At 36.6% G+C, this 24605-nt stretch overlaps 1 protein-coding gene across 1 annotated transcript in view; it reads left to right on the forward strand.

The window, feature by feature from the left end:
• UBR5 (ubiquitin protein ligase E3 component n-recognin 5) overlaps positions 1–24605 on the forward strand; it is an 84960-nt gene that overhangs the window by 26009 nt on the left and 34346 nt on the right. The window contains exons 8-16 of the mRNA XM_036398885.2: positions 5001–5150; positions 7138–7349; positions 11667–11783; positions 11863–11973; positions 12677–12831; positions 14707–14824; positions 15638–15822; positions 16595–16704; positions 18313–18425. Coding sequence (XP_036254778.1) covers positions 5001–5150; positions 7138–7349; positions 11667–11783; positions 11863–11973; positions 12677–12831; positions 14707–14824; positions 15638–15822; positions 16595–16704; positions 18313–18425 — 1271 coding nt within the window. The remainder of the gene's footprint in view (positions 1–5000; positions 5151–7137; positions 7350–11666; positions 11784–11862; positions 11974–12676; positions 12832–14706; positions 14825–15637; positions 15823–16594; positions 16705–18312; positions 18426–24605) is intronic.

The raw sequence follows: 24605 nt of genomic DNA on the forward strand, positions 1-24605 counted from the left end.
CCAGAAAAAAATTTTCTCCTTGGCTTAATCTTTAAATCTTCTTCCCTGTTCAGAGTAAATTTCCTGTAAGGGATTGCAATGTCCTAAAATTAGGTATTTTCCCTGTTTTACCCCACAGAGAAATTGAGCTATTTTTTCCCCGGTTTTTATGGGAAAATATATGGAAATGATGGCTGAAGTGACACTTGATCTGTCTTAACACCACTCTTTGGAGATGTAATTTCTGATTTGTAGAATGTGCATGCCTTCTCTGTCCTAAGTTTTACGGGTGAAAAACAGTTTGTTGCACAGAAATTGATTAGTTTGGTATGATCAGTTTGAAACTGATCAAAAATCTAGCTGAACACTAGGCAGTGCTATCATAACTCTACTGTTGAAACATTGAATAGAAAAAATTAGCAGCTTTGCTTGTGTCACATGACCATGCAAGCTAGTTTTCAGGAAAACCAAAATGGCCAGAGAAAGTTGCCTATATCTCTTTTGAAAAGTATTTTTGCTCTAGAAACTTTGCAGTCTTCCTGCTTTCACTTGCCATCTCACATCTGGGTGCCCCTTTGGAAATAGAACATCATCAGAGAAAACTGTGGATAACTGATACATGCTATATGCATTCAATTGTTAGGCTTTTTTATTGTTCTGAAAGATAAAGAACCTTTTTTAAAATTATGCCAAATTATGCTTTAAAGCTTTTTGATTTTCATTTCAAGCACAAGAAAAGCAAGTGAGAAGACAGAATTTGCCTCTGGACTTTTGAGGCTCTTGCATTTCAATTAAAAGCATATGTTAATTTTGTCTTTCTGCCTTCTGCATGTCTGATGCTTTGTGACCCTTAAATTTAGGGGTTACTTCTCTAAGCTTTCCAAGCTAGAGAAATTTTTTAAAGCACTTTACATGTAATTAAAAAAAATAAATCATTAATAAGCTGAGATACTTTCCAAGTACTGTGAAGTTAATATATTCTTGTTTAATGGATCATATATTATTAGTATTGTAAACTTTATGCATCTGACTTTTTTTTGAGGTAGCAAAAAACATGTTTCAATCCTTCCTGAATTCTCAAAATGTCTTAAGTGAAGAGCAGAATGTTACTTTTCTGTACAGATTGCTGTCAATGAGTGTCTCTTAAATATTTATTTTTGGATCCTGGTGTACTTTGATTTTTGGTTTTTCTCATCTAGTCCTGTTTCTTTTGTTCTATGATAGTTAGCAGAGAGGACTGTGGGTTAATTTGTTTCATAACAAATACGTAAGGAGAATAATCAAGGTAAAAATATATAGAACAAGTTCATTTATCATAGGAAAGACTCGACAGCCTCTATGAGGCTCATACCAGGCTGTATTAGAGGGCTCTTGTAGGCTTTATGTTCTGTTAATAGTTGGGTTAGAGATGCTGTAGATGTTAAAAGGTTTTATTGTTTGTGCAGTTCAGAGGAGTGCATATTTGCTCAGTAACTTGTGCATGGTACGATGGGTTCTCACTGGTGGGACTTGTGAAATGTGGGTTTGACAACATCCAGGCTGCTTTGCAGAGGAGAGAGATGGGCTGGTGTTGCAGCAAGGCTTCCTGTGCTGGCTTCCAGGGAGGGGAATGGGAACTACAGCCTAGTGTAGGATCAGCTCAGTGGTTTGCCTTTAGGGAAAACAATTAGATAATGGGGTTGGGGGTTTTTGTGGTTTTGTTGTTGTGGTTTGGTTTTCTTTGTTGTTGGGTTGGTTTTTTTTCTCTCTGTTTTTGTGAACTTCAAGTTGGGTAATATTTTGAATAAATATTATCTTATCAAGAATGAATTCTGGAGTTCTGTTTTAGTCTAGTTTCCTAGGAAACCAAAACAAATGTTTCTCTCCCTTCACTGTCGCAGTTTTGCCAATTTAATCCAAACTTGAAAGAGGAGGAGGTACTGAACACATTGAATACTTGAATATTTCATAAAAGTGTGCAGCTGAGAAGAGGGGAGAGAACTTATGATTGCACCCTTAAGGGAGAAAGTTTTAAAGGGAGCTCTACTTATCTAAGCAACGCCTTCAATTGATGAATCCGGTGATAATGCTATTTGATGTTTTGTTTTTTTCCTCTGAACTGGATATCTTTTTCCTTCCAATTTTCTTTGGTATTTAGTAGTGAATCAGATATTTTCTTACAAAAATAGGTTCATCAGAAGTATCACACTTAGATGTGAAGGGAGCAGTCTGATTCTGGTCTAACACTGCACAAGATGAATGATATAATCCCATGGGATTTGTCTGAAGAGCAGGAAAATAAAGACATAGAGAATGTTTTTTTGGTTTTTTTTTGGTTTTGTTTTGTTTCGTTTTTTTAAACTCTGGATTCTTAAACTGGATGTAGCCTTGCAGTATCTGTGTTTTCACAGCGCTAAAAAATTCCAGTGATGTTTGAAGGGGAGTGGATTTGGCTCCTATCCCTACTGGTTTTAGCACCTTTCTTTGCTGATATAGAAAATGGAAGAAGGGGGATCTCTTTCAGAAATACTGGAAGAAAATTAAAATCTGATTTGAAGCTGAAATAAGAGGGTAAGAAAAGGCTTCATTTCGTTACTCATCTTAATGCGTATTTAGCCCAAAGCCACATAGTTTTGGTTCTTACGTCTGATACTTGAATTTTTACCTTTTTTTTTGGAAACACAGCTAAACTCAAGATGCCTGACCTGGTGGAAGGTGTGTGTGTATGTGTGTGTTACAAGTTAGTGTGTGTTTTCTGTCGAGAGGATTTCTCACATAGCTTACCTTAAAAAAATCCAGTGTTGTCTGTTTTGAATGAGGACAGAAATTTCTTTTCTGTACTGGGCAATTTGGTTCCTAGAAAGAGATCAAAGTTCATTGCAGTTTTTTTCCTGGACACTGACCAGAAGATATCAGATCTAGTTGCTAGAGTATGGAGGGGTTGGAGCTTACCTAGGAAAAGATGGTTGTGGGAGGAGGGAGCAATATGTCAATATTGGGAAATACAACAGAATCTCATCTGTGTTCCCAGCTCTGAAAGTCTGTTACTTACAAGTTGACACTGAAGGTAAGGTGTACTGCAGCTTTATAATTGTGAAAAGCCAGTAGCAGGCAGGGTAGGGGTACTCTGAGTGATCTGAACTGTTTTAGATAAAGCCTGTTTGCCAAATGTGAATTTTCTTTCTGAAGATCTCCAAGCAGCCTGTCATGGATGACTTCCTAAAGTGTACTGTGTGAACTATGGAGTCCCAAATGGTGTGCTTTTAGAAGCACAGCCTACACTTGAGTGGATTACTTAATTAATGCAAAAAGCATTTATACAGGTCTTGCCTTAAACCCACTGTGCTCGCTGGTTTGCAGTGCTGTTTTTCTGTGGACATTTGGTGGTATGAGTTACATTTCCTGTAGATGAGAGTTTAGAAATACAAGGATGAATATTCTGATGTGCAAGCATGTGAAAGTCTTAAGTGAATTAATACCATCTCTAAGAGCAGACTTCTGCTCCTTTCAGTTTTTTGATACCCTCTACTTTGGGTTCCTCCCTCCATTTCATTCCAGACACTGAGAAAAAGACCCATAATAATCAGATTCTGCTGTCAAGAATGCTTATTTTCTAGCCACTGTTTCCTTTTATGCCTATGAGATAGAGGCTGAGAACTGGATGTACAGGAATTGTGCTGCTGCCAGGGTTCCTGAAGGGAGTCTGTGTATAGCCTCACATGGGATTTGTGGGTGGTTTAAGCTGATGAGGTTGTCTTGCTGCCAGAAGGCACTGTCCTGCCATTCCCTTGCTTGGGGATGAGATTTTTGGGCCTGTGTGGGATAGTAGAACCTAATTTGGGGAGCCTGATTTTTTTGTTTGTTTGTTTTTTTTTGTTTTTTTGACGTCAGATTTGCTTGAAGATTTGGGAAGGGCAGAACTATTTCCTTTTGCAGGAAGCAGTAGGGTCTGGTCAGCTTTGCAGCATGTGGTGAAGCTCCGCATTTGGGGCTCTGATTACTCCATTAAGTCAGTCTGAAGATCCATCCCCACCTTATTTCTAAACCTAGTGAACTTGTGTTTCAAGCCAGGTGAATGCACTCGTTAGATTTAGAAATCCATCCTTGTCCCAGGGAGGTGCCCGCCACAGGGATAAAGGAGGGAAGTAGGACTGACCTTTTGTGGTAAGATGGTGATCAGGTTCACTTGTCTTGACAGTCCATATTGCTGGCCTTCAATAAGTCACATGAATTTCCAGTAGCCTCTTTTGTGTGTGGATAGAAGCTTTAGGTTAGTTACTGGAAGGAGATCGTTTTGCATTTTAATGATGATCATTACTCCAGGGAAACTCAAGTTTTCCAACACAGAAGCGAGGGTACTCACAGTATTTAAGTTCAACCTTTAGGTTTGGTTAGGTCTTCTTTTTAAACTGCATGGTATTAAAACATTGTGCTTTTTCCAGATAACTGTTGTTGTTCGTGTAGCTCCCATTTAAAGATTTTTATTGAGAGCTGCAAGTTGCTGGCTTGTGAATTAAATGAGTACATCATTCTCTGAAAGAAACATTGCATGGGGAAAGGTGCAGTCTTTGGCATCAAAGACGTGGCTGTGTGAAAGCTGCCTTTCTCTGTCAGCTCTGTCCTCCCTCCATTCTAGGTCATCCTGGGAGTTCTGCATCGCATGCATGAGTGTGTGTGCACATGTGTGTATATGTCTCCATCTTACTCTAGTGCCTTTAGTTCTTTCAAGTGACAGTCAAAAGTTTGAATTTCTGGGATACAGAACAATATGTTTTGGGAAAGTCTTGTTTGGGAAATATAGTTAGGTAAGTGACAGAGCAGTTCTTGCAGAGAAGCTGGTTTTGTTCACTAGTTCACCAAGCTTGATTGTAAATGTCGTTGCATAGGAGGCACATGAGTTTGCACTGGTGAATCTGAAGAGCAGAAATTCAATTAATAGATAGGATTTTTTTTTTGTTTTGATATTTGTTTAGTTGATGGTCTCTCTAGCTGATGTTTTAAGTAGCTGATTATTCACTTAAGATCCTTGTCTCCTCTTATAGAGGATCTTATGTCTCTTCTGGATGCTGACATACATTCTGCTCACCCAAGTGTCATTATTGATGCTGATGCTATGTTTTCAGAAGATATTAGTTACTTTGGTTATCCATCCTTTCGGCGCTCATCACTTTCCAGGCTAGGCTCATCCAGAGGTAATTTTGCACCTTTTTTCTTTGTAATATGTAGTTTGCTGTGGGAAAAGCTAGTGATAGTACACACTGGTGGTTTAGATGCTGATTTAATGTGAAAGTAGACTGTGCTATGTTGTCAAATATAGAGTAGGCAAGTAGATTGCTCATCAAAATTTTTATGAATTCTGACTGTTAGCAGGTAAGTTCTGCAAGAATGTTGGTAGTCATATATTACAAATATAATTGTTAATCATTGCAAGGTGTTATAAAATTATTGCATGTCAAGTTTATTTTAAACTGTAGTGTATGTACCTACTAACATAGATTGCCATATAAATATATAATTTGGTTCAAAAATTAGTAATAATCAATGACATGCAGCATTCTTAATACTTTCTTTTTTTCTTCTTCTTCTTCTTCTTCTTCCTCTTCTTCTTCTTCTTCTTTCTTTCTTTCTTTTGGGTTGCTCTTTGTACGCTGTTCTTCATGTTTCCTTAGTTGTTCCATTACAGAAGTTACCTTTATGGAATGAGGAACTTTAGATAACAAGGAGGGAGAAGAAATCTAAATTTTACTTTTTTGAAGGAGATTTATAATTGGATAAGGAGAACTATTGGCAGGTGATAAAAAAAGCTCCTTGAGCAGTGTTAGGGCATTTTTTCTTTCAAGCATTATACATTTGAAAAATTTATAGCAGACCATGCAGCAATTTCTTATCTTTTTGAGGGTGTTGCCAGAAATACCTAGAGTATTTCCAAACTGTTAATCCAGCCTCTGATGTGATTGTTTATTTAGTACAGTTTTGTTGCCTTTCATGAACATGTTTTAATATATTCATTGCTGAATATGTAAGTTCCTGTTACAAAATTATTAGTCAAGGGCCAGTGTGATGTTTGCTAGAAAGTAAGTACAGTACTTATACAAAATACATCTGTAAGACGGGCTGTCGTGTTTGGCTCATGTAAAAACTTTCCCATTTGTCTAATACAGCAAAAGACCCAAGACTTGGTGTAATCCATTGAAACTATGAGATAATAATGCATCATCTCATCAGTATATGTAGTTCCAGTTGATTTTTGTGAGCATAAGTGAGGTACTTCATAGGTTAAATACATTTATGTGCATGTGCGAATATTCAGCATCTGACATAACTCCTTCTAAATTCCTCCTTTTTTTTCCTTTCCTAAGGTTATTCTATATAAAAGGTTGTTCTGTATAAGATGTTACCACGATTTTCATAGTCCTTGTTTTCCATGTGTAGTTGACTTGTGGAAAGTTAGCTTGATTACCTGATTTAAAAAAATTTTCTGCATGAGCGAACTGCAGAGTACTGGCTTTAGACAGTTTATAGGCTAGTTGGAGGGGAAGCATTTTGGTAAGAACATTTTTCTGTCAGGATCCTTTTAAAAACTTGTCTGACTCTTGAAAAGTTTTCATTTAATCTACTCAAAGCAGATACACTTTAATTTATTAAATCCAGTCCTATAGAATATTGCTTTAAACGAAAGGGGTTGGATTATCAAATATGTATGAGAGCTTTTTTTAACGCTTTCTTTCTTTAACCTTTTCAAATTACTGTTTTTTCTGGGAAAGTTGCTGTGAAACTCTCTAATAAATAACTCTTTTTTGGTTTGCATAAAATCTGGCAGACTGTATAGACTTAAGATTCTTCTGTTATTGTAACTACATTGATAAAACTGCAAAACTGCATATTGTCCTAGAAAACTAAATAGAAATGTTAAATGTATTTGGCCTCTTATGATGTAAGTGAAATTTCTCTAGCATTTTCATAGTGCAAAAAACTGTAAGCCTTTATTTCTAGCTTATTTTATGTTTAGTGATTCTAAAGTATATATTCTTGAAAGAGTTAATATGTTGAATGTTGCATGTCAGGAATATATTTTTGATCTGTGTGAGTAGATTAAACTGCTGTTAGTTGCATCCTGAAGGGTCTTTACTAGAGAGTGGCTTACTTTTATCCCACTGGTGTGACCCAATTGCATACCAGTTCTCCTTCTTCCCTTAGAGAGAGACTCTGAGCTGTTGCGTGAACGTGAGTCCGTTTTACGTTTGCGTGAACGAAGGTGGCTTGATGGAGCCTCATTTGATAATGAAAGAGGCTCAACAAGTAAGGAAGGGGAACCAAACCTGGACAAGAAGAATACACCTGTACAAAGTCCTGTTTCTTTAGGAGAAGACTTGCAGTGGTGGCCAGATAAGGTATGGAATTCTTTTATCTATTATTTGCATGCTGAGCAATTGATCTGTTTATTTTTTTTTTCTGAATAAATACTGTGAGTTGCCTTTTTGATGATGACATTTTAGTTTTGTGAGATAATGTAATAAAGCATATTCCTTATTATGCACACGGTTAAATTACACATAATTATTGACACCCTTATAGCTGCCCTTCTGTTACTACTGTTTTAATTTTCTTCTCTGTGTATTTTCAATATACTGCTGTAGATCATAAGGCTTAGGGTTTTCTGTTTCTTTCTTACATTTATTTGGGTGCTCAAAGCATTGGCAGTAGGGAACTCATGAAACAATCTAAACTATGCTTCATCAAAGAAATGTTTTTTGTTAAGCATTATTATTCCTAGAGATACTTTGTTTGAGTGGATTGGGCTTTTAAACTACAGTAGTAAAAATTTGCATTTACTTGCAGTTGTGTTTTGAGTTGATCAATAACTTGGTTGCTCCTTCAAAGTCCTTTGGCTTTGATTAGCTGTTTCTCTTTATAACCTTAATTCCATTTTCAAGGCAAGAAGTAATAACTGCAGAAGATAAAAGTAGTAGAAACACCAGCTATATGTACCAACAGTTGAATATCTGTGGTCATTGTCTTTGTGAACTACCTAAATGTTTGGGGAGATGAGTTTTTAAAAGCATAAATAAAATAAAACCCAAACCAAAGAGCTTCCTAAGAATGGAAGAGATCATCTATGTTTAGTGGACCAAATTTTATTGACTTGCTCTAGTGCTCCCATTTCTGTCTGTCCATGGGGTCTGTGAGGTTGCTTTTTTGATCTGTCACACTTTCTTTCTCTGTGTCTCTGTTCATTTCAGACTAAATCTAGATAGAAAGCTTGAAAACAGAGGTGAATATAGAGGCCTATTTCTGCTAACAGCAGCAAGACTTCAGATGCAATTGTCTTCTTCTGGGCATTCAGACTGAGAAATTAAGAGACCTAAAAAGAATGTTTGTCTAGTAGTTGCTTTCTACCAGATCTTTCATGTCTAAAGTGTTTTTCCTTTGTTTGTTTTGGGTTTGTTGTTGGTTTGGTTTAGTTTTGTTTTTTTTATCTAGTAACATTGAACTTCTCTGTCAGTGAAAGTTGGCAGCTTTCGTCCCCCTAGCTCAGAATGAGAAAATCTAGCTTGGGAGAGAGACATTCCAGGAATTTAACATCAATGAATAAATGTAGTTTAGATTTGGAATACTGACTCATCATCTTTGTTTTGGTAATGTTACTATGGCCGTTATTACTAGTAGGGTTTTTTTGTTTGTTTTGCTGTGATATCTAACTCTATTCCTGTGCACTTTATATACTGAACTGCTTCCCACTTACCTGTTTGCATATGCACTCATATAAACCCCAGCTTCTGGGCTTCCAGCTAAATCAATGTGTCTAACTGGAAAGGCCTTCCATTTTTATTCAAAAGTAATTTAATTTTGCATCATTTCTTTCAGCTGAACATTCATAAGAAATGGTTCTGTGTCTTCTCCTGCTGTAAATCCAGTATGAATTTTTGTTGGTAGTATTTTCCAACAGAAATTCTTGAAGGGGAAAGTCCTGGGAGAGATGGTTTAGCAGAGAGGTCAGTTCAGATGTCTCTTCCACTTTGGAAAATAGGAAGGGGGTCTGGAAAGGTTACTGGAAAAGACAGTAAGGTAGGGGACAAGTGAAAGCACACGAGAAACCACTACAAAAGAACCAGTCATGTTTGCAAATATTTTTCCTTTGTTTTTCATTATTTGGACCTTTAGCATTTGGGACAGAACTCTGTAGGAGGCTGTGATGAGGGTGGTTAACTTTTGTTTGCGGGAGGTGAAGTACCAACCTGGGAGGCATGGGTGAAACTTTCAGAAAGCTGATGGTACTCCCAAGTGCATCAGTTTCACCAGCAATCTGAGACTGACAGTGTATAGACATGTTGCTCAGGTACTGCATTTTCTCCACCAAATAAACATCATCAACTGCTCAGGAATCCAAATTAGTGAGTACATTCTTCTGATATTTCAAATATCAGAATATTTGTTACACTGTGGTACTGCCAGTCTGCATTTGCACTGTATCAACCTTGTGCCACATGTGTAGGTAGTGTAGTAAAGGCAAGTATGGCTGGTCTTTCTTTTCTTGCTTGACTGTAATTTAGGTGCAAACCAAGCCTTTAGTTTTTTCAAGTAGGTGCATTCTGCTTGAGATACTAAGATTTTGCCAGTAGTCTGCATCATCTTCATGTATGTTAATTTCACTGGTCTGAAATCAGAATTTGTTGTTGAACACGAGTCTCAGGTTTACAGAAACAGAGCTGTTGTGTTGTTTGTGCATCTTTGGGCAGTTGGTTGAATGGCCCTCTGGAGGTGAATGCAACATTGATCGTGAAGCACTTAGGTCACAACTGCTAATATTTTGATGAAAGGGAATGAAAAAATTTGATTGGCAGGTCTCTCTAGTATTCAGCTTCTGGTACAAAGGTGTTTGTTTTTAAAAGATCTGTTAGCAAGATGAAAAGTCAAAATGAGAGTGTCTTGGAGCAAAAATTAATTGCCTTCCATACTTAACTGTGAGGCATTAGGCCAGCTAACTTCTGAAGATTCTTCTATGCTGATGAAGTCTAATGCATCTCATTAGACTACAGTTGGTTCTGATGACAGTTCTTTCTCAGAATGTACAATGTTTATGCCATGGCATGTATTAATAATCATGATGTGGATTAGTAGTTGTGTTACTTCTTTGCTATGTTGGTAGATGCCCTCCAGAACAAAATAGTTCTCTAATGATTTAACCAATTCTAGAGACTCTTATCAGGCTATAAAAGAAAATTGCTTGTGATTGTTTCTGTCCTTTCCTCCTGCTGCTTTTCTTTTTCCCAGAAATAGTGGTGAGCATTTGGTAAGAGCTGTACTGAATGAATCCTGTGTCACTCAAGGACACATTCACACCTTTTGGAATGTGCACTTCTGGGCATGAAAACAGTAAAAAAATAGTGTAAATCCAGACTTTCAAAACTAAAGTGTTTCCACTTTTAAACTTCTGTGGTGAGAAGTCTGCTAATTTAGAGGACAGGTAAATGTACTGGATAGTGGGACTTTTTAAATAGCTGACTGAGTTCAGTTTCCCCTCAGATGGCTGAAGTACTTAAATGTGGTGAATTGTAATCTGAGAGTCAGTTAAACATACTGATCTGGGGAGATAACCACTGCAGAGAAGACCAGATATCATCTTTCACATCTGTAGCTGTTGAAGACAGCATTTGATTTTATGCTAGTTTAAGTTGCATTTTTAAAAATTTTTTTGTGAAGCTGTAAGTGGAAGAAAAATTTGAGTTATTAGTAGTAAGGAACTTCAGAAAGAACACGTTTTTCCTATAGCTGCACTTGCTGAGGAGCAGTGAAACTTTACAAATGTTTCTCAGTAAACAGAAGTTAATGTTTTGTAAAATCACTCCAATTCTCTGTAGCTTGAGATCTGTTTCAATGCAAGGAAGAACAGGAATTTGCATAGGTGAGGTTGTAACATTGTATAGTTGCATTGATACAAAACCCAATCTAACAGGGAGGAAATCAGACCGCTGAGATCCCTGTAGGTATAGCATGAAGCAAATGAACGAACTGATGCCATGTAAATAGTAGAAAGATACCAGGTGAGTTTTGATAAAATGTTAAAAAGGAGAAAAGGGCGAGACGAATAACCAATAATTAGAAACTTTCCCAGCATGTCAGGTTATAATGATGCATTATTGAGATATAGCACACTGGTTTTTTAAAAACTTGATGTTGTTTGCAGTTACTTACTTTCAGAAGTGAAAGGTAAGAGTTAATTGACAAAGCAGTGAATTTGATAATTGATTTCTTGGGTAGCTTGGAAGATACTTTCCTGACTATACTTAGTAATGGAATAGTGGAATTATGTTGCTTTTTTGTTAATTTCAAACAGCCAGAATTTCAAGCAGAATTTTTTTTTCAATGTTGCAAGTCAAGAGATCTTCTCATCTCTAATTTTATGGGCTGTGTTGTATTCTTAAAGCACCATGTAAGCTCTTAATAAACTGTCCAAGTTAATTGCCATGTATATGCTATTGATAAAGGTCTTGGAAATAATATCTTTCTTTATTCCCTCACTTCATCAGAAACAATGATGTTTTGTGTGAGGGGGCATGATGATCTTGAGACAGACTGGATATATCTTTATTTTCAGGTTCAGCATTCATGGGTGCTCTAAAAAAAAACCAATTCCAAGTTCATTTTTTTGCATTTATAGATGTATTTATAATATCATTGTCTTAGATTTTGTATTTCTGTGTTTGTAGGATGGAACAAAGTTTATTTCTATTGGAGCTCTATATTCTGAGCTTGTGGCTGTTAGCAGTAAAGGAGAACTCTATCAGTGGAAATGGAGTGAATCAGAGCCTTACAGAAATGCGCAGGTACTGTATAGCTTTAAATATTCCCCTTCAGAATTATTTATATGCTTTGAATATCTAAAATACTTTTTTGTTTCTAAAGAATCCTTCACTACATCATCCACGAGCTATGTTCTTGGGGTTAACCAATGAAAAGATTGTGCTCCTTTCTGCAAATAGTATTAGAGCAACTGTTGCCACGGAAAATAACAAGGTATGAAATGTTTGCTGGTTGCTGAATTTGACAAAGCTGGGTTTTTTCAATTGCTTGCAGTATATTGTAGAGAAGTTGTTTCTTCAGCTTCATCTGCACTAGAAAGGACTCAATTCATTTAGTCATTCCTTTCCTTTCCTCCCCATGAAATGCAAAAAGTTTTAAAGAAAGATATCTATCAGATTTAGAGCTGAAAAAGTGAAAAGGTTGCCTGATGATATGCAGCACTTGACTTTCTGCTCTTACAGTAGAAACTGACTCTGGTTTGAGAATAGAGAAGCTTGTTAATGTTCTGTAGAGATTTAGTAGAAAAACTAAGGACATTGAAGCTTTCAGTGATGTAAAGTAAGTTAGCTAAATATGCTTTTCAGCCCAGTTAGAGTGAACTTGAAATTGATTTGGTAAAGACACCAACACATCCATATACTTCAACAGGTTTCTCCTTTGTTTTCAACCTTTTTTGTTAAGGTTGAGGACTGGAAATAGAGGGGAAAACTAATCTGAAAAGCTCTCTTCTGGGGAAAGAAAGATGGTAGGGGATAAATTTCTGACGCGTATAATTGTTTCTTTGTTTTGTGATACATTTTTCCCCCCATTCCAAACCCAGTAAATATTACATTAAAGATGCAACTGATGTGTGACTTTTCTTTTTTTTTTTTTTTCCCCTCTACCTTCTCTGTTCCTTTCTTTCCCTCTCCCTTAGGTTGCTACATGGGTAGATGAAACTTTAAGCTCCGTAGCCTCTAAATTAGAACACACTGCACAGACATACTCAGAGCTTCAGGGAGAACGGATTGTTTCTTTACATTGTTGTGCTCTTTACACGTGTGCTCAGCTAGAGAACAACTTGTATTGGTGGTAAGTAAATACTGTGGTTGTGTTCAACAGTGTGGATGCTCTGGATGTCTTCATGTCTCTGGCTCTGAGAAGCGTTGCAAAACTGCTGAACCACCATTGTTGATCTTTGGTTCCCTTTATAAAATATATTTATTCTCTTTTTTAATGCCTAAAGCTTCCAATTATAACATCTTTAACAGAATAAGGTCATTCTTTTAGGAGATGTGTGTAAGTGCTTTAGCATTCAGATGTATCAGTACTACACAGGATCAGAGAATAATCTCTATGCCTTTTGGGTCATTCAGATTATAAATATGGAACAAACGTACCCACATATGAGGTTGACGTTCCTCTGTCTGGCTCTGTTAGAAGATTTGGTCTATTAGTTTGTGGTCTAAATCTTAAGGAAGGGGGAAATAACAGCAAATGCTCCCTCTGGAGTTTGTTGTTAAAATATAACCCTTTCAGACATAAAATATGAAATGTTAGTTAAAACATTTTAACTAATAGCTTCATGATTAAGAAGCTTACACCACAAAACCACAGACAAAACAAAGCAGAAAATGAACCCTCAAAAATAATATTCCAAAGGGCTCTGAAATGAGTTTCTAATTTAAGAGAATTAATTGAGTAATACTAATTCATTGTCAGCATGCATTATTTTTCAGTGTGTCAGGAGTCATTGCATTATGTATCATGCCTAAAGTTCAAGTGGCTTTGAGGCATGGATGAGCTCAATACTCAGTGATGAGCTGGAAATGAGAGCATTGAAAATTAATTGTATGAAACAGCTTTCTCATTAAATTCTATTAACTCTGGAAAATATTTAAGTAGACTTGAAGCTATACTTGTAAACTTCTGGTTCTTGGCTCTTTCATTATTTCATGGCTGACATGGCACACTTTAATTACTCTTTGTAGAGATACTGCTAAGCTGTAGCATTAGATACTTGGCTGTTAGAACCTTCCATATTTACTGGAATAATCTGTGCAAAGTACAATAATACTTATTAGTGTTTACATGCAATCTTTGGAAGCAGTTTATTATGTAATATGTCTTTTTCTGGTTGAATGTCAACCATGGTGATTTTATTGGTTACCAGATGGATACAGACAGAAGCTTCTGTTACTATTGATACCCTGAGTTACAGTGATCTGTAGTACATGAGACAGGATTTCAATTTCCACTGTTTCACAGGACTGATGCTTTTTACATTTTACCTAACATGGAGGAGCTTCTTGAATCAAAGCTTCTCACTGCATAAGCCACTGACTGAAACGTGAAGTATCAAAATAATAAGCATTACTATAATATAAGCTTATTATATAATAAGCTTAGCTGTGTATGCAGGCGTGATTTTCAGCTAAACCAAGAGGATCCAATTACAAAAGAAATGGGTTTCCCCCCTCTTGCAGTGGAGGTTGTAAGAGCCCCAGACACCTTCAGCCATGTGCCCAGAGAGAAAGTGAGGCTTTTCAAAAAATCATGTTCCCCAGAGGCTGCAAATTCTGGAAATTATCACTATTTGTGGGAAAGATATCCTCAAGTTCAGAGAGACAAGCTGCATGTTGAAAGCTGTGACTGGAGTATACCACTTGTGACAGAGGTTTTGCAGCACTTGACTGGAAGGAAAGCCATTTGACAATGAAATAAGTCATGTGCTCTGCCTCTTCCTCCACCTCTGTATAAATTGGGGTAGTTGAGGTGAATTTGGAAAGTTGGGGTACATATGGAAAAAGATGACATTTCTGCAGTGCTTTGAGATTTTGGAGAAGGTGGCACACACACTTGAATGTTTGCTCATGGTTACATTAAGCAGAAGAAATAAACTGTTCAAAGTTCTGAACAAAGCTTTTCTTTCACTGCCTTTTTAAAATAACATGCATTTTTCCACAGGGGTGTAGTTCCTTTCAGCCAAAGGAAGAAAATGTTAGAAAAGGCCAGAGCGAAAAATAAAAAGCCGAAGTCTAGTGCTGGTATCTCTTCTATGCCAAACATAACTGTTGGAACCCAGGCAAGTACAGCTGTCACCAGTGGCACTTTCACCATGCTATATGCTGAGCTTACAATGTGCTCTTAAAAAAAACACAACAAAAGTAATTAGCACAAAAAGTTATGCACAAAAGTGATAGCAAAAATGGGAAATAAAAATAGTATGTTTGAATTACATGCCTGTACATGGCTGTGTCCTGTCAGTATTGTTGCTGTTCTACAAGTATGACTCTTGCTGTGCAGAAGAACAAGATGTACTCATGCAAAGTACTTCTATTTTAACTTACCTACTGATACTGTGTTTTGACAGAAAGTATAGAAATACAATTCCCTGTAGAACAAAAGGCTTGTAAATGATGAGGCATTTAAATGCCTACAGTATTAATATCTGGGTTTGATTTATTTATGCAGTGTGATAGACCTTTGCTTTGAAGCCTTTACCAAAAAGGCTAATAACTGATACAGAGGATTTTTTTTGATAAGTACTAGAACTAATACGAGACAAAGCGGCCCTTTCCCAGGGAGCACATTTCTTTTGATTGCAGAGCCATTCTAATTGACACTGTGATGAGTCCCTGTTATTGGATTAATTGTTCCTTTTGTAGTTGAGCATCTAAATATTGTACGTTAAACAGTTTCAATGCTAAAGCTGTTGCTTTCAGCTGTGAATTTCACAACAGCTGCTTTTTTCATACATAATGCTGACTTTCCTCTTCACCTGATTCCATAAGTTTTCTATTTTGACTACTGCATATGCCACCAAGAAAATAAAGTACATATGATTTCCCTCAGTAGAATTAATTTTTCTCATAGAAATAAATATTTCTGTCTCTAGGTGTGTTTAAGAAATAACCCTCTCTATCATGCTGGAGCAGTTGCTTTTTCAATCAGTGCTGGAATTCCTAAAGTTGGTGTGCTAATGGAATCTGTTTGGAACATGAATGACAGCTGTCGATTTCAGCTTCGGTCCCCTGAGAGCTTGAAAAACATGGAGAAGGCCAGCAAAACTACTGAGGCCAAGTAAGTGTGGAGACCATCTGCATGTACACACAGCTTGTTCATGTGGTACTCTCCTGAACTGGGGAGCAATAATGGAAAAGGAGGGTCAAACTTTTGTAATTTTGAAAATTTTGTGATCTTTATGAGGTATTAGGTTTCTTGTAAACTTGGCTAGTTGTGCAGAAAGCCTCACTGCAGGAAAGGTGTCTCACTTCTGTGAAAGCACTAAGTACATGTGAAATGCAGGAGGAGTATTAAATGAAGGCCTCCCTACAGTGTTTCATAAGGTTTCCAAGGTTTTATATTTTAATAGCTGAAAATGGAACCAGCTGTTTCCTGGCTCTTCATGAGGTTAAACAGATCTCTTTCAGCCCCTCCATAGCTTGAAAAAAAAAATCTTTTGGGTTGACAGTGCCATTTAAATGTTTCATAAAGCAGATTTAAACAATTTCAAGTAAAGCTTGAGAGTGTTTAGCAGCTCCGGAGTTTCAGGTTACTGTATAAAGCTAATAAAAAAGCTCAAATGAAGCTCATCATGTTTATTTTCTGTAATAGTGTGTGTCTTTTCTCAGTTAATGTTAAAAAGCTAATCCCTTATTAAGCAGCAGTGTACCATCCCCAGCTTCAAGGTTTATAGCCTTGTCAGTTAGGATGGTTGTTTGCAAGTGTGGAGTTACTTCTTTAAAGTGTTGTTAAAGGAACAATGCTGGGATACACTGGTGCTTTGTCCATTGTCATAGAAAAAATTTCACTTTTTTCTTTCTTCATTTCTGAGTACTAACTTTTATTCTAGACCTGAAAGCAAACAGGAACCAGTGAAAACTGAAATGGGTCCTCCACCATCCCCAGCTTCCACTTGTAGTGATGCATCTTCAATAGCAAGCAGTGCATCAATGCCATATAGTAAGTAATGTGTAGCTCAGAATAAACTTAAATAATTATGCAGATAAGAAGTTTCCATAAAAGGCAATTCTACAGTGATTCTGTCCTAATTTCAGAATCCTTTGGTGTTTCAGTTTGTACTGTAGTGTAGGTGAAGGCTTTTGTAACAGACTTTGAATAATCTGTGAATTGTCAGTGTTAAATAAATGTATAAGCAGTGACTCCTTGATGTGAGGTGTGTCTGTGCAAGTGTAACAGTTCTCAGAATCAAAAGTATCCTTCAGGAGGTGATCAAGAGGAAGTTCTAAAGATAAATTTATTTTTAGTTGCAATGTGATAATGGGTTTCTTTGCAGCCAGGAAGTTGAACTTGTTTTGGAAAACTTCTTTAAAGATTAGGCTGCTGTTGAACAGCTTGCCTTGTAGTTGAAAGTCAGTGCAGAAAGCAGTAGTTTGTATCTATAACAGAAAATGTCTAAAAGGAGACATTCTTTACTAACATACAAAAGCAGTCAGGGAAGTTTCATAGTACAAGTTGTGCTTAAAAACCTGAAGGGCTACATCCGAATTTGTGCAACTGGACTCCTTTAAGCATTTTTTTCTCTCAATTTCAACACATAAATAGATAAAATGTAATTACAATGCCATCATTTGAAGAAATCTTCTCTCTACAGCTTATTCTTCTGATTGTTCACAAGCTGCAGTTTTAAGCAGCATTGACCTGATGACTCAAATGGCCTTGTGCAGTGACTGAGAATCTCATCTGCTCAGATCTGCAGTACTCACTTATTTTATTAGAAGTCTTCTACTATTGATTTCTTTTGCAGTTCATTCAGCTGTAATTTTCCACTGACTACAACTTTGCTTGGGCTTTTGATCTAGTGTTTGGAATTAACTGTGCAATTAGCTTAGAAGTTCTTTGCTTCTTACTTTAAATATGTTGATAGTATTAATTACGCTATATACTCAACTTGGAAGATTAAAGGTTCTTGTCAGTGTTAATTTAGCCATGTTATGTATTTAGATTTGATTTTGAGTGTTCTACAGCTGCTGTCGAGATAAAGTCTGCAGCAAATCTAACTGTACTGCAGTTGCCATTAGCCCAAATAGCTATTTTCTGCCTCATTTGCTGTTCTTCTAGAAGTTTACCAAGTAATCCATATGTGGCAGGCAAGCAGACTTTTTGTAAGATTGGTACAAAGCAGTGTAGCAGGGGTGACTGAATGTTCTCAGAGTCAGCCATTTCACTTACAGCATGAGTATGTAAGCCCTGCCAAAACAGAGCTTGTTCCTTGTGTTTTAATTTTTTGTACTCTAGTTACCGTATTATTTAAAATTTTAAAAAATACTGTATTCTATTACTTTTCTTAAATATCTTTAAAATTGCTTCGCTTATCATATAGGCTTTATTAGTTTCCAAATCCATAGAAAAACATGAAAGTGACATGATACGTTTGTTAGGTAGCTCTGACTCTTAAAGTTGTATTCATGTTAACCTCTTGTTAATTTCTGTATTTGACTGCTGATAATGTTTTTGGGGGAAAGGTTTGGTGTTTACTGAAAAACGCATTTTGATGCTTTGATGAAGTATGTCAAGTCTTTCTTTTTGGTGCAAACTTTTCTGTCTCAGAGCGACGACGATCTACTCCTGCCCCGAAAGAGGAGGAGAAAGTGAATGAAGAACAGTGGTCTCTGAGGGAAGTTGTATTTGTGGAAGATGTTAAGAATGTTCCTGTTGGCAAGGTTTGTCTAAAATCTAAAATACACTGCCCCACTGTTTTTGGGGAGGGGGGAAGAAAGGGTTTTTCTTTTAAATAAGCTAACTGTTTAAAAAAATCATACTTTCAGGGATGCTTGAGAATGTTTCTGATGAGTATGATTTTAGCTGTGTTTATATTTGTCCATAGCATAATGATAATAATAGAGTGGGTGTGTTGTGAGTAAAACATGATAAATCTTTAAAATTTTGGTATTTTAAGTTGAACTACAATATTACAAAAAACAGATGTGTTTTTATCCAAAATACTATTTTGTTGTCTTGAGCAATAACTCCCACATGTCCAGTGAGATTGTGGAGGGTTCCAGTTGTTATGACTGACTTTTGCACGCAAATAGGTAGAAGATTTGGGTGAATCTCATGTTCTGGCAAGCAAAGAACATAAATATTTTTGTTAGAAATTACACGCTTCATTAATATGATTAAAAAGTTATTTGATTTATTACTCCACAAAATCCCTTTGTTTAATCCTTGTAATGTTTTCATTTTTTCTGTAATAAACCTTTGCTCTGACTCAAGAGCCATGTAGAGGAAAATACTCCCTTTTCTCCTTTGGCACTGTTGCATGATGTTAGGAGGGATTAGGTCCTCTAGACATTTCTCTGGCATGCTTTTCAAAAATAAAAGCAATGAGAAAACTGATAAGGTTTTCCTCAAAAGGAAAAGATTGGGTTGCTTTCTACTTGATTCATAAAAGATTTAAAAAAAATGTTATCAGAAGAGGATCAATAACTGTCCAACAGAAGGCAGCTGAAGTTAGTAAGAGTTATTTTACTTGCATCCCTAATGGATTTACTTGTGTGGCAGTGTAAGGTTTGCCTTCAGCAGTATCTTTGAAAGGAGCAGGCTCACAATGAATTTTCATTATCAAGTTTAGGTCATTTCTGCAGAAGGGAATATGGAGCAACTTAGCTCATTGTAACACTTCAGTTTCTCAAAATAAGATTTTGAGATGTAGTTGCTGAATCCATTGTTTTCCTCTGACACCATCTTTGGGAAAATCCCTCTTGTCCTTATCTGTCCTTCTCGTTTTAGATCCCAAGATTTTCAATACAGAGACTGTTCCACTATGTCTGTATACAGTTGCAGAGGTGTCTGTGCATTGCATCAAGAACTGCTATGATCAGTATAAAAGAGCTTGAATTTTTATGTTTACATTTTCACTGGAGTGCTAAAATCATTATGTGGCATGTCTTCTGAAAAGAGTTCAGTGGTGCTGAGTCTATTCTAGATCAGTCATTTATGGCAAAAATGCTTCTTTTCCTTTATAAAGCATGCTGTCCTTTTCCAGTGGTGTATACTGCCACTCATGTTTTTCCTTTTGCAGTTTTGTAATACTTAATCTTTAGAGCTTAGGTAGAATCCAGCAGACAAAATCATAGCTATTTTTTGCTTGGTGGTGTCCAGGTTAAAGTCAGAAATGCAGTTTATTACAAGGCAATTAACAAGTTTGAGCCTTGTTACATGTTCTGTTTGTAATTTGGATCAGCTGTGTGATTGTAAGGAGGAAAACCAGAGGCACCTCAGTCTGCAGAAGAGTTACCCGTGGCAGTTTTCTCCTACAGACTCCAGAGTAACATTGTTCATTATGGAACAGTAATGTTTGTAATTGAGCTTGTTGTGAGCTGAATTATACACAAAGAGGATTTGAATTCTGAATAATCTGACTATTATATCCATAAGTAATTTTTTAATGTGTGTGTACAGAGGTTCAGACTGCAAAAACATGGTTAGATGGATTTGGGCTCTTAGGACTTGATGAGTTAAGAAGTTCTACCCTTTTATAGTCCACCCAGATATACATTAATCTGGTCTTCCATGGTCTTCTCTTTACTGACTGACAATCTGAAAGGTCAGATCTTTGATGTTTTGTTATGGGAGGCTTGAGTGGTATGAGCATCTTGCACGAGAATATACTATTGCAGTGTAACTTGGGAACATGTTAGCCTTGATATTTCAGAAAATTGGAAAGGCTTTGAAACAACGTTGAGTTTTAAGAACTTGATGTTACAAATTGTGGTGTCAGTGGAGCAACACTTAGCTTCTCTCAAAGTGTCATCCAGTAAAATACGTGGTCATGGAGCATTTGAATACTTGGGCATCTTTGAGAAATACACACTGGTAATTTGGTGGATATTTTTTGAGCACAGTATGAAGTCAATTGCACTAAATGAATTGATTTCTGAGGCCAAAAATCTTGCTGTATGTAATGATTCAGATTTGAAGGAGTAAGAGGAATAAAGCAATTATTTTTGTCCTTTTACCTGCAAGAGCATCTGAAACTTTAAGCATTTATATTCTTTAAAATAAAATGAATAATGTGTGGTAGCCATGAGCTTCTGTCAAAATGTTTGCTGTCTTTTAAAATTATTTCGATAATTCTTTGTTTTACACAAAAAGAAAAATTTTCACTTAGTCTTCAGGACTTGGAATTTAGAGGTAGGAAAGGAAGGGGTTCAGATTTACTGATGTACAGCCTGTGTTCCTGAAATGGTTTTGTTTCTAGAAATTTTATGTTCCCATGCTTTTGGATGTATGCAGCAGCTTCATGATGTCTCTAAAAAATGTCTGTTTAAAGTCTTTCCATGACCCTTGCTGTGTTCTGTAGAACAATGGGCAGGTAGAAGATGTTGACTTCTAAAGTGCCCCTGTCTCTCTGGGCACTTCGTTGGTAATGTAGCAGCTCTCCCCTGAGTGCTGAGATCCAAGATGAGTGTTTGTGATCCTTCTGATACCAGTAGATTGTGCAATCTGCATTTTACACACTGCTTTGTAAGTGTGGATTTCATATGATGCCAAAGCAGTGAATGCCCAAGGAGTCTGATGAGAGTGCAAAGTCTTTACACTGAGGTGGTGTTGAAAGAGATTAAGAATGCATGTCTGCTAGATTCTCTCTTGTAGTTAGTCATCTCCTTGCTCCTTGGAATTTATTACCTTCCAGTCTCATTTCAATTTAAATCCTTCATGGCTTGGAATGAAATTAAGTCTTTATTCCTCCACATCCATCACTAGATGGAAGAGATAATCATTCCAGGATTATCTACCTGATAAAAGACTGATGGAATGAAATAGCCTGGCACTTGTCCTATCTCTTGTCTGCACTGGTGAGAAGTCTGATGGAGTGTTCTTTAGTGTTGTTGAGAAAAGATATGGGCTGAAATAAGCCTTTGTTACTGCTCACTAGTATCAGAGGGATGAAAGCTTTTTTCTGTTGATCCCACGCACTTTGGGATATTCTACTTCACCACATTAGCTTCTGGATCTGTTCTTCTGAAATGGCTTAAATGGTGTCTGAAATCACTGCTAGAACAGAGGGATGGGGAACCTGGGTTGGAGCTGCTTTTTTCTTCTTTGGCAGCTGCGGTTCGATTTGGTCTGAGGCTTTCCATTGGCAGTGTCCAAGGCCTCCCCAAACTGCTTCTGGTCATCAAAGTTATCCTCAACCAGGTGAGAATCCTGTGTGTTACCAATTTTGCAGTTCCTACACCCAGAAAGCCTATCAGCTCCTAGGAATTTTGTAAAACATAAATTTGGATTTAGTAGTTTGTTCTTACTTTGTATTGCATTTTTTCAGTCAGTCACTTGATTTTGTTTTTTTCCTTTGATTCCTGTCTGAGATTGAAGCCTTCCAATGAGAAGGATAAATTGAGATCAGACTGGATCTTGCCCTAGAACAGTTACCCACTCCCTATTATGAATCTGTTTGTAATCTTTCAAAGTTAAGTATTTTTTAAAATTGTGTCAGTATTTCTTTGAAGGTGAAGAAATATTTCTTTCTACCTTTGGGGTGGAGATAGAAGCCTTTTCTGTGATGTTAAAATTTCTTCCATTTCAAAAAGAAGATTGGATAGGAAGTTAAAAATTTATTTTCCCTGGTCTTCTCCTGCTGTGTTTTGAGGAAGAATGTGGTGATTTTGGAGAGGGAAAGATTCAATGATTTCCAGTGGCATTCTGGTGTTAGGGACTGTGGAAGTGGATTGATAGTAAAGATAAAGGAGTTAACAACTGTGTTCATCTTTTAGTTTCTCAAATAATTTTTTTATTCTATTAAAAAGACCAGGTGTTGTTATCTTGTTGTTGAAAATGCACTAAAAAGGTATTCTGCTTTTCAGAAAAAATTCTTTAGTTTTCTGTTTTGTTGCTTGCTTTTTTCATTCAATTCATTCTCTTAATTAAATCCTAGTAAGGCACATACTGTGTATGTAGTTATGTAAAATGCTTGTTTCTAATTGGTGAAACTTCTGCATTAGCAGTATCAGCAGTACATTACTTGTGTAAGCTAAAGCATCTCAATCCTTTCAGTTTTTGCATTTTATTTTTAATGAGTTCTAAAATTATCTCAGACTTACATAAATTCAATTAAAGAGGAATGTTTACCTTGCATATTTATCTTGTTTGGTGCTGGCTCATTATGCCACATCTTTGCTTTGGAGCTTTCTATGTCCAGTTGCTATCAAATGCTTCACTCAAGCTCATTGCTCACTACTACATCAGGAGATAGTTTTATTTTCCTTCTGTATAACAACCAACAGCTGTAGTAGTAACTTTACCTAAACTGATTTTAGGTTTGAAGAGGTGATTATCTTCTTAGCAAAATCTTAATAAGCATATTTTCCAGTTTTTAAAGATACATGATTTTCCTGGTGAATGGGAAAGAAAAAATATTTGTCATGTGGAGGCCGTAAGAGTTCCAGCACTTCAAAACTGTCCTCATTTCTCTGAACGCATCAAAAGTGCTATAAGTGAGAAATTATGTAGTTGGTAACACTATGAGCAGCTAGAAAGCATGCAGTAAAAACTTTTAATTATGGAGATATGTTAAAGATGGGGGAATTGTATCTTTTCTTAAGGTGTGCTTCCATCAGAAAGCAGCCCAAATTTATAGAGTTCTTGGAGCAACATTTAGTCATTTAAAAAAAGAAAAAGATTCTACATGTTGGACTAGAAGATCTGATTGAACCACTGGCATGCAATTACAGGCCTATAAGTTAGTCTGATTATCTTAGAAACATCTTGGAATAAACTTTTTTTACTAAACCACAGTTTTCTTCTAGAGGGTTGTCTTACCAATCTCAATAGAATTCTGCCTTTGTATAGTCCAGATGATGGTTAATGTTTGTGAATCTTTTGACTAGGTCTGAATTTTGAAATTTTTGGGTAGTATTCTTACAGCTGTCAGTGATGCTCTACTACTGGAACTTGTAATTCTGCTTCCAGAGTGAAGTTTCAGCATGTAGGGAGCAGCTGCTGTAACTCTGTCCACAGTAATCTTTGTCACAAAAAAATCTGCTAATGCTTTAAGGTTGTCAATATATCATTTTCTCTAGTGCACTTGATAGGCTGCACTTAGCTAGAAAAATTGGTAGAAAACGTAGATTTTTCTTACATACAGTATTTTGAAAATTTGAGACATGCTTTTTATAGTTGGAGACCTTTTAGATAAGTTGGTTACATCTAGAGTTTTGTTTGTTAAGCACTTTCTGTGTAGAAACAGTTGAGAAATTAGGGCTTATTAAAGACTGATGGTTGCTTATATCTAGTTTTGCTCAGGACTGAGAGCATACAGAGTTCTTATTTCTGCTCATAATTAAAACATTGTCTCTTCTTTCCCCACCCCCTTCTGGCTTAGCTTTGTTTTTGTTTTGGGAAAACTATGGTCTCAGCTGGAAATTCAAAGGGCATTGCTGTTTGGTGATAGCACAAGAAGTTCCTGTATCAAGGAAGCCTGTTTTGACATGATTAGATATGCATGGTAGCAACTCTTTATAGAGGCTTACAGTCTTGGAAATGCCTGTGTCAGTGTAGAGTTGAATAGCTCCTGTTTCCTTGGGGGGCCAGAGGGCAGACACACACGCACACACATGAAGAACATCTGGATACACTTGTGTGAATCCTTCAGTCCTAAGGGACCGAGTGAAGAACTTGATCATTGAGTGTACAGAACAGATGCTAGACCAGTAAAATAAGAGGTCTTTTTTTCCACTGTGTATAGTCCTGTTGAGGAAAGAGCACAAAAAACTTTCAAGTAGGGCTAAAAAAAGTCTTTTTCCTTTATCTTGAAATATAAGATCTAATGGGCACTTGAAGAAGGAGACTCAATGTAGACTTGGTTGTTGTTGAATTGTTGGCTAATGTTTGGAATTCAC

The sequence above is a fragment of the Molothrus ater genome, chromosome 1 (assembly GCF_012460135.2).
Source record: "Molothrus ater isolate BHLD 08-10-18 breed brown headed cowbird chromosome 1, BPBGC_Mater_1.1, whole genome shotgun sequence".
NCBI classification, from domain to species: Eukaryota; Metazoa; Chordata; class Aves; order Passeriformes; family Icteridae; genus Molothrus; species Molothrus ater.